The sequence below is a fragment of the Eutrigla gurnardus genome (genome assembly GCF_963514095.1).
Source record: "Eutrigla gurnardus genome assembly, chromosome: 17".
In the NCBI taxonomy this organism is placed as follows: Eukaryota; Metazoa; Chordata; class Actinopteri; order Perciformes; family Triglidae; genus Eutrigla; species Eutrigla gurnardus.
Genome location: NC_139928.1, coordinates 4,553,374 through 4,563,964, shown reverse-complemented (window position 1 = coordinate 4,563,964; position 10,591 = coordinate 4,553,374). Strand labels below are relative to the sequence as shown.

The following is a 10,591-nucleotide window of genomic DNA, read 5'->3' as shown; positions in this document are numbered from 1 at the left end:
TATTTATAGGTTGACCTTTACCTCGACCGGCTGACTTAAAGAACTGTATGTTCATCGGCCTACAGCATTGCTAGGCCTCGAGATGGCCTGGGTTCGCATCCCGTACATGATTCATGTTGCTCATAGACTCAAGTCTGGAAATATTTACCCAAAAAGCAACGCTGACCCAACGTGCATTGTGTGTTTAGACACAGAGGACATATAATACAGACTTATTAAAAAACATATCAATCCCATGCACATACGTTGTCCTGCTGCGTCAAATACTCATTATGGAGCAACAAATATGGATTAATCTGGAAATAGTCCCCAACCAGTGCACAATGTTCCCCTGTCGGAGTTATGTTTGTTCAAAAACTACCATGACCTTTTTCAAAATGAAACTCTTATTTGTGAGGTGTTTTTTTTTTGTGTCTTGACTGGGAAGCGATGGGCTTGAAGTCACAGACAGCAAGTCAGAAAGTGGTCACAGACAGCAAGTCAGAAAGTGTTGAGAGCCAGACTAACGCAATGGTTTTCTTCTTCTCACAGGATTTGTTAAGTCACTGAAAGCGTTGCATAGTATAAGAACAATGTAATAATCACCTTTTATAATCTCAGAACCACCAATAATGCAGAAGACAGAACAGTCAGCATACAGAGACCTCAGAGACTTGAGCGTTCACCTGTTTCAGACTTTGGTTGTGTTCTGTGTTGGTAGGCAGAGAGCAGTGAGTATAAATAGCTTCAGATCAAATGTTATCTGTCATGGTGACAAGATATTTTAAAACTCCTCAGCTTGTTCTGGCGCTCTCGGCCCAGTGCTGCTGCCTAATAAACTGCGCTGCCACACCATCAATAATAGAGTGGACAGATGTGGCTCCATTGTGTTTGCGCAGCATGTCAACACATTATAATGGATGTGAGTTATGATCTGTGGAGATCCGGCCGGCAGACTGATTATCCCAGAATAGAGTCGCACAGAAGGAGTCGCCGGACAGATGAGGCTCTCAATCAACGGACACATCACGACATTCGTCTTCGTCTTTATTTGGTTTGGTTCAAATAAATGATCGAAATTGATCTCGATTATTTTCTAGGAAGCTTTTTAAACCATGTGGAAATCTCCGAGTCTGAAGAGTGAATCCAATGTGAAAATGCATTCTTTCTAATGGCCATCAGGGGGCGACTCCTCTCTGATTGTATAGAAGTCTATGAGTCAGTAAACATTGTAAACATGAGTTTATGGTCTCAATGTGAGTTTTAAGTCTCCTTCAATCCAGCATAATGTTCATTTAGTACATTATAGTCCATTTAGAGTCCAACAGACCAGAAAGCAGGAGATGCTTTAGGGGCGGGGCTACCTTGTGATTATTATATTATCATTATGATTTATATTTTTCATTTATTTCTACATCATGGCCAATTTTTTCATCATCCAGCTTTCTTCTCCCTCAAATATCATCTCACTATCACCTCAAAACTCCTGTATTGGTTTTAAATGTAAACATTACACTCACGTATACAATATCTATAAAGGGTTTTTTATTAGCTAGCATTAGCCATCATAAGATCGTCCTATATAAAATATATAACAAGGGCGTGTTTTATTAGTAATTTAAATGTTTGTAAGAGAAGTGAGTTGTTTTTATTATTATTTTTTCATAGAAATGACATGAAATATGAACATCACTACCAAGGTGGTTTGTGGTACTCAGCCTTGTCGCTTAGCAACCACATAGGAGAACGCTCCTCTGGTGGATCTACTTTTCTTTGGCGAATGATTCGTTTGTTATAGAAAATAGCCAAAAATAAGTCATCAATGAACACAGATACAGTAGAGAGCAAAGAAACGAGTCAGTCAGAGGGGTTTGATCAGAGCTTCTCGGCTGCTTTCACAACCTCCTGGAAATCTCTCGACTCCTGGTTCGACGGGCAGGTGCACGCGACCTCGACGGGGGCGTGCCCGGCGGCGCGCGGTGCGAATAAATGGTGGCGACTCCCTCAGCTCGTCCCCCCTGCTCTCTCTTCTCCCCCTGCGGACAGACAGACTGAGGTGCCTTCACGAACGGTATTTTACTTTCTTCTATTAAATCAATCTTCTCGTTTCGGTTTGAAACATTTTGAATGAGAAGAGTTTGCTCAACAAACTAAGGCTATAGACTTAAAAAGTTGTGGGTTTTTTTCGCCCAAAGTGCTTCTGCAGATGTATACGTTTTTATTCTTGTGAAGTGGTGTCAATATGGGTTTCTTGTTGCATCTTCATCCCTTCTGCACGATGCCCTGTTTTGGATAAAAATGTGCATTAAATGCGTCTTTTTCTCTTCCAGTGAGGATTTGAACATATCAGACAAAATGGTGAAGATCGGAATCAATGGGTGAGTTGTTGACTTCTTTATTTTATTTTTGATAATAGTCACTCAGACAATTCTGCTTCTCCAAAAAAATCCAGGAAATATTGTGTGACAGTTGGAAAAGTTTAACGTTAAAGAAGCAGATCTCCGGTCCCTGCAAAGAAATGATGGCTTTTATTCACAGGAAATAGAAATAAAAGCAGGACGAAGCAAAAACCAAACAGCCCTCATATTTCATTTTCTTGATGAGTGGCTATTAAGATGACAGGCAGCGGGGAATAAAAACAGTCAGCTCCTTCCAAAATCCCCAACTTCATCCTCTTCCAAGTCTGAGAAACGTGACACGACGACATCCTCATAAAGAGAGAATTACTGGAGTGTCGAAAGGCCACAAATAAACAACCTCTCTGGTTTACTGGACCTTAGATACTGCGTTCTGAAGCTGCTGCTTCCTTCCACAATGACGTGGTTCAAGGGCAGTTTCCTAAATCACTCATATTATCAGCTTCCAGCAGCTGTCAGTGTAACGGCCCTTCAGCCTTCAGGACCCAGACCAGGTTTCTGTGACCCACCAGTGATTATCTGAGAGCTCATTTGAATTATTCCACTTTGAGATGAGAGCCCAATACAGTCTTTTGAAGGAGAGTTCATGTACAAAGCAGGATGTGATTCACCTGGGGAGATGATCTGATTCATAAATTGATGCTTTGGGTGTCTTGTGATGGACCGACATGTTTCTCCATAGCTTGGTATATTTCACTATGTGATGTTAAAACATGTCACATGGTTTCAGCAAAATTGGGGAAGTCCTGCTTTTTTGATTGTTCTTTTTTGTGAACTGAATTATTATTGTTTTTATTATGAGTTGAGAAAACAATATGCACATTAATCAATTAATAAACAGGTAATTGTTAGGTACAGCTCTACAGTATTAAAACCTTTAAACCATAAAAGGAGATTTTTGGGGGAAAAAAGTCACTTTGGATCTAATGTAAACATCAAATATAGTCTGGAATATACCCGCAAAATAATATCTATTTCCGCTGTCTAAGTGCTGGTGGTGATGGGACCGCACTCTGGACAGGACCGTCTATTCTCTGGTTATTTATAGTCCGCTGGTGTTGCGGTGTCACGGTCGGCGTCCCCTCTTCTTCCCCACCCTTCAAACCCTCCAATCGCCTCTCCGTCCGTATCGCCGCCCTCCCCAGCTGTCACATTCCTTTTATTCTCCCCTCGTCTATTTTTAACCCTCTAACCTTTCGGCTGATGTCCGGAGATCATCTGGCAGTTTGCAGACGCTGCTCCGACTTGGAGATGACCAACATTTTCTCCTCCTCCTCCTCGGCGAAGCAGCTGGTGCCGAGCTGCAGGGAGGTTTAGCACCTCGACCCTGGCGTTGCACCAACACCAACACGGTGCCTCAGAGACCGGGAGATGGGCTGCAGCCCATTCTGGCCTTCTGGCTGCTTGGTGGCTTCCCAAAACCAACCGAGGGAAACTCTAATGTGCACTGACATGTCTCCACGTCTCCATTGTTCCTGCATAGGAAGGCAGAAATGTAGACCGTGAGGCTTTTTTATGATGACAAGTGTGTTTGGATGCTCTCCTGGTGATCGCCCGGGGCTTCCTCCCACTGCTAAGATATGCAAGTTGGGCAAGACACCACAGGGTTCCTCGGCTTGTCCTAACCCTTTTTTATTTCTGGTGAACCTTTTGTAAAGACATTGGGCCCCAAAACAGTTGTTTCAGGAAGAACACGCATTTCTAAGGGTGATCAGCCTTCGATGACATCATCAGTACTCAAAGGAACAGGCACGAGGTTGTTCTCATGAAAAGAGAGAACTTGAGATCCACTGTCACCTGGCAAACAATTGAAAATGTCACAGTGGCGTTTGGTTGACCTCGTTAGCGGCAGCGGGTTCAACTTCCCGGTGCTCCCTGACCTTTCTTTAGATAGACTGGGGGGCTTATTTTGGCATGCAGCGGGTGTGATTGTCCGAGTCACGCGGTTCAAACCGTCCCTTCGATAACTGAGAAGTAATGTGACTCCTGGAGACACGGGAAGCACATGTACCACACTGTGGCCCCTGCGAGTGCCCTTGAGCAAGGCACTTAGCCCCGCTAACTGCTTCAAGCTGCTGTTCAGCTTGATTATTATACCTCCTGCTTCACCAAAGTGGTTCTTTCTGCTGTTTTGCAGGGAAGTTCTTAAAATGTCCTAATCAGCGAGTCGGCCAACACAATCTGGCTTTTCCTCAAAGTTATGAAAGCGTTATTTGCACATATGCACACACATATTTTTACTAAAGAAAAGCCTCATCTGTGCTGTGATCAAATTTAAACACTGTGTTCATATCACATTTCCATTATTTCTGTTGGACACACTGTAAACGAACCCATTTCAGCGGCTGAACGTGATTTATTATCTGTAGGTCTGACTGAATTCATGTATCATTCATTTACTTACGTAACGCTGGTTAAATATAGAGACTTTAGAAATGTTTCTGCCCATTAAATGCATTAAAAGCACCGCCTGCCTCCAACAGATTAATCCCACATTAGATTAGATTCATCGGGAGAAGACCTGAGTGGATTTGCCTTCTTCTTCCGTCACACGTGAGACACAGCTCTCTGGTTTCAGAGCTGAGCTTCCATATTAGGCCTAAACAGGCGGTTGGCTGCCGGGTGCCAACCATTGTTATCTTCGACCAAGGCTGGCGGACCTTGTAGGGGCCTGCTGAGAACCCCACCTCACGTTGGCTTTCAGTGCCACCTGCTGGTCAGAGAGGGGAAATGTGGCGTGAGGTGGATGATGCTGTCGCACTCAAGATGCTCTTAAAAAAAAAAGATTAAAGAATAATTTAGTTTGTAGAAGTCAAGAGGTTGGAGCTGGACCTACAGGATCTCTGTGCAGGACTCAACCTGCCATTATACTAAATACATTTACATATTGGTGAAATACAGAAATATATAAAATACACAGAAAATTACACATTGTGAAATTAAATATGTCAATAAATCGACACAAAAAATCATAATTTGATCAATTATATATATATATATCTATAATTTTTATGAAAATATGCTCTGACCCCGCTGTGAGTTTCGATTCTTCATGCTGACCGCGTCCTCTTGCATTTCAGATTTGGACGTATCGGCCGTCTGGTGACCCGTGCCGCCGCCTCAGGAGGCAAGGTCGAGATTGTGGCCATCAACGACCCCTTCATCGATCTGGACTACATGGTGAGAGGACTTCCTGGGCCCCCTTTTAGTCTGGGGGTGAAGCGCTTTCCAAAGCTCATTGTGGAGGAAATGTTTCGTGGTTTCTTCTTAGAGACACGAGGGAAAGAATGATCATGTCCTTGTTTGATTGCAGGCTTTGTACAGAAAATATCACACGTCAAATACCGAATGTAGTTTTAATAAGTAACACTGCATGAAAATACGTGTTTTTAGATCAGACAACCCAAAGAAAAGGCAAAGAAAATTCAATTCCTATAAAAAAAACAACAACAACAACAACACAGACAGCGGTGTGCCAAAGGTCTTTCTTTATCTGCGGCTTTTAAATTATATTTGAAGTCTAAAAGAGGGCATTCTAAATATTATGATGTTGTAAATGTAAGATGCAACCAAGGGAACGGGCAGAAATGGAAAAATATTGGTTCATGTGTCGATACATAGATAATATCGCTAAATGTTGTGGATATCTCGTGTTTAAAATAGAATGTGCTCAGGTTATGAGGAGTTTCAAAGTTAGTTGTTGTAAAGAATTAAGTTGAGGCAGAGGGCCACCTACCCATGATGCATCTGCACTTCGTTATTTCTTATTTTATTTTAATGGGTCTGGTCCTGTAAGATGTATATATCTCCATCCTGTCGTCCCGTCCTGCAGGTCTACATGTTCAAGTACGACTCCACTCACGGCGTCTGGAAGCACGGAGAGGTGAAGGCCGAGGGCGGCAAGCTGATCATCGGCAGCATGCACATCATGGTCTTCCACGAGTACGTGCACTTTTCCTCTTTGCGTTCACGCCTTGTGAAACGTGGTCGTTGTTGTTTTTTGAGCAGCGCAGTTTAACCCCTGTCACGTGTGATGTAACCCAACAGGAGGGACCCCGCCAACATCAAGTGGAGCGATGCTGGCGCCGACTACGTCGTGGAGTCCACCGGTGTGTTCACCACCATCGAAAAGGCCTCTGTAAGTTTTTATGAAGTTTGAAAAAAGCATGATTCAATGTCATTTTTACACATTTTTGGTCTATAATCCCAGTTTCATATTTAAAGAAATATTAAATTAAGCTTTTTGTGTTTTGTCACTGTAAACATTCCCTGACCTTTGACCTCTCGCACGCGGCTCTAGGCCCACCTGAAGGGCGGCGCCAAGAGGGTGGTGATCTCTGCCCCCAGCGCCGACGCTCCCATGTTCGTCATGGGCGTCAACCACGAGAAGTACGACAACTCCATGAAGGTCGTCAGGTGAGTCTCTCCGGATCCTCATCGGACGCCGTTTGATTCGCTTTGTCTCATTTTAGGCTTTTGTAGTTGTCTTACTTTTAGTTTATGATGATGACCTTCATTTTTGGATGGATCCATGTGACATCCTGTTTGTCAAACTTCTGAATGCTTTTAAACGACAAAAAAAAAGAAAAGTCAAATTTAAGAGCATCTCTTGATAGAAATAAACTAAGAATGTCTGCATTTCTGATCAACCAGTAGCACCTTCACTTTGTATCGGTTGTAACATGTCGCCATTATCTCGTCTCCATAGCAATGCTTCCTGCACAACCAACTGCCTGGCTCCCATCGCCAAGGTCGTCAACGATAACTTTGGCATCGTTGAGGGTCTCATGGTAAACAACTCGGACATTTCATGATTAAACGTACACACATGCAGCTGTTATTAGAGGCCATGGGGAGGAGCCTGAAAGTTCACTCGCTTTCTTTTCTTTACTTGAAAATATTATCATCACTTTGTTGACTCATATTCTTCAGTAAATGTATATTTCCTCGTGTTTAAAAAAGAACCAAAAACCCCAAACAATCTGACCAGCTACTTCCCACATAGTCTCTAAAAGTGCCAGCTCAACAACAGCTCAAGACCTCATCTCATTCGACACATAAACTGTCTTTTTATGTAACCGTCCGCCCCCCCTCTCTTCCAGAGCACTGTCCACGCCATCACCGCCACACAGAAGACCGTCGACGGTCCCTCTGGAAAGCTGTGGAGGGACGGACGCGGTGCCTCCCAGAACATCATCCCCGCCTCCACCGGAGCCGCCAAGGCCGTGGGCAAGGTCGTCCCCGAGCTCAACGGGTGAGATTGACTTTTTTTCATTCAGGGTTGTGACCAGAGGGAGCAGAGTTCCTGTCTGACTAGAAAATATAGAAATATAGAAAATCAGGGGAAATAAACACACAAATTATTCAACATTAAAATAGTCTCTATTTAATGTGTTTTGATGATTTGACTTCTTTGTGTCTGAATGTCGACTCTTTGCTCTTTCAGCAAACTGACCGGCATGGCTTTCCGTGTCCCCACCCCCAACGTCTCCGTCGTTGATCTGACCGTCCGCCTGGAGAAGCCCGTGAGTACCCGTAACCTTTTATAATAATAGAACCTGATGATCAGTCAGAACCAGTTTTTCATTTTTTACTCTTTTTGTTGGGGGTCAAACGGACAAAAGTCTCTAGGTCGACCTTCCACTGAATTTCAACAGATTTGTCATTCAAAGCCCTCCTGTCCTGTCATTTAGATGTGACCAGATTAAAAAACTCAAAAGCTCATTTTGAAACCTGACTTTCAGGCCAAGTACGACGACATCAAGAAGGTGATCAAGGCCGCTGCTGAGGGACCCATGAAGGGATTTCTGGGATACACAGAGGACCAGGTACAGAAAGAAACAAGTATTTAGAAGTGTGTTCATGAGCCACTAGATGGCAGCACGTCTTTAATAACATGACAGATCAAGGAGAGTCAATTAGAGCTGATAAATAATCTTCCAACAGAAAAAAATATACTGTATTTATGATCTATAAAGTGAAATCTGCAGGGATTTGTACCCTTTATACATGAAATAATTCCTGCCTGTGTTGCTGCAATGCCTTATGTCAGCATCGTGTACAAACTGGTCTGCTTGCTTCTCTCTGCTCAGGTCGTGTCCACAGACTTCAACGGCGACACTCACTCCTCCATCTTTGACGCCGGCGCCGGCATCGCACTCAACGACCACTTCGTCAAGCTGGTTTCATGGTGAGCTACCGGAGCTAAGTTCATAGAAACAGTGATTTAGTGGAGGAGGGGTTTCCAGCTTCACTGGTGAAGCCAGGAAGTTCTCAGTCCGACTGGCACTCTGCTGCGTGAGTTCATGGGCATCATTTAGCAGCTTTGCCATGCGAGTTCAATTAAGATCCTTAATTTCATCTTTTCATTTGCCCTCCATGTCGCTTCATCCTTACAACAGATAAGAATTTAATAAGCACATTTTCATCACACCAAACTCAACACATGAAGAAGTTGTATTCATGGCTGGGTCACTTTTCACCCTGTTTGGTGACAAATTATTACTAGACTAGAGAATACTGAAAAACCAGACAGGAAAGAAATGCTTATTTATAACGCTTCATAATAAAATGACAGGGAGAGACAAACGTTAAACACAACTGTTATAAAAGCAGCAGCTGCATTTTGCTCACACAATAGATGCCTGACAGAAGGTCTATAACCAAAGTGTCTCAGCTCTAAAACATTCACATGGCAGCACTGAATTTGAATTGTGAAAAAGGAAAGCCTGTGTGTTGTTTTTCTCTACAAACCGCACGCTTCCCTCTAACCGGTCGATTCGTCTGCAGGTACGACAACGAGTTCGGCTACAGCAACCGCGTCTGTGACCTGATCCAGCACATGTTCTCCAAGGAGTAAAGTCCTGTCATGTGACACATCGTTCCTTCCCATGATCCCCTCTTCCTTCACCTGTAGCTGGATGCCGTGCCGACAGCCCCTCCGGCAGCAAATATCTTCTACGACAAACTGCTACATCTAGATTACTGATAATGATAATAATGATACCTTTTATATGATAAAGTCACCTCTGCTCTGTTCGGCAGGGATGACTGCACCAAGCAGTTATTATAGACATGATTTTCCATCACTATTGTACTGAATGGTCTGGTTGCACTAAACATGTTAATAAAGACCTCCGTTTGTGGAAAAAGACCTGCAGTCTGTAATAATGTATTTTGTACTTGACTCGATGTGTGTGTATCGCTTTCTAAACAATAAGTCTACTTGTTATTTTGAATGGGTTAAGATTAAACGATCCTATTAGAATCCGTTTTACCAACTATTGTGCACCCTGACCAAACGGGTTTCATAAAGGGCAGGCAGTTATATCATAACTTGCGCCGCCTCTTTAATATATTATACTCTGAACACTCGACCCAACTTCCATCCATCCATCCATCCATTTTCTATCGCTTATCCTGTATTTAGGTCGACCCAACTTCCAGAGATAGTAATTTCATTGGACGCGCACAAAGCTTTTGACCGAATCGAATATGGACACCTTTTTAAATCATTAAACAAATTTGGATTTGGCCCGACTTTTACTTCTTGGATTCAAACACTGTACTCTATGCCACAGGCATCAGTTAGGACCAATAATATCGATTCTGAGTAATTCATCCTCCATAGGGGAACGAGGCAAGGCTGTCCGCTGTCCCCTCTTCTATTTAATCTTGCCATTGAGCCATTGGCTATAGCTTTGCGACAAAACAATGAAATATTGGGAATTAACAGGGGGGGGCAAGTCCACAAAGTCTCGTTGTATGCGGACGACCTTTTGCTATTTATATCAGACCCTGACAATTCTATTCCAAAGTGCCTGGACACAATCTCACAATTTAGTTTGGCCTCAGGTTATAAAATCAATTTAACAAAGAGTGTATTATTCCCCATTAATAGTAAAGCATTGACGATGTCCTTTGAGTCATGCGAATTTAGAGTCACAACTGGCCCCCTAACATATTTAGGAGTCAAGGTAACACGCCATTATAAAGACCTTCTTAAACTTAACTTTAGACCACTTATAGATCAAGCTAGGAAGGATACCAATCGCTGGTCAACGCTTCCATTATCTCTGGCTGGTCGCATTAACTCAGTTAAGATGGTTATTCTACCAAAATTTCGATACTTATTCCAGACAGTCCCCATTTTCTTGCCGAAATCATATTTTAAAGAATTAGATAAATATATTAGC

The 10,591-nt window shown here is 42.9% G+C and overlaps 1 protein-coding gene across 1 annotated transcript; it reads left to right on the top strand.

The window, feature by feature from the left end:
* Nucleotides 1-1,943: 1,943 nt before the first annotated feature.
* LOC311027718 (glyceraldehyde-3-phosphate dehydrogenase-like) lies at nucleotides 1,944-9,549 on the top strand. Its single transcript, XM_084031865.1, has 12 exons — nucleotides 1,944-2,050; nucleotides 2,310-2,357; nucleotides 5,477-5,576; nucleotides 6,229-6,338; nucleotides 6,444-6,534; nucleotides 6,697-6,812; nucleotides 7,105-7,186; nucleotides 7,499-7,650; nucleotides 7,843-7,921; nucleotides 8,141-8,224; nucleotides 8,489-8,586; nucleotides 9,186-9,549. The coding sequence occupies exons 2-12, from the start codon at nucleotides 2,335-2,337 to the stop codon at nucleotides 9,253-9,255; spliced, it is 1,005 nt and encodes a 334-aa protein (XP_083887991.1). The 5' UTR covers nucleotides 1,944-2,050; nucleotides 2,310-2,334; the 3' UTR covers nucleotides 9,256-9,549.
* The last annotated feature ends 1,042 nt before the right edge of the window (nucleotides 9,550-10,591 follow it).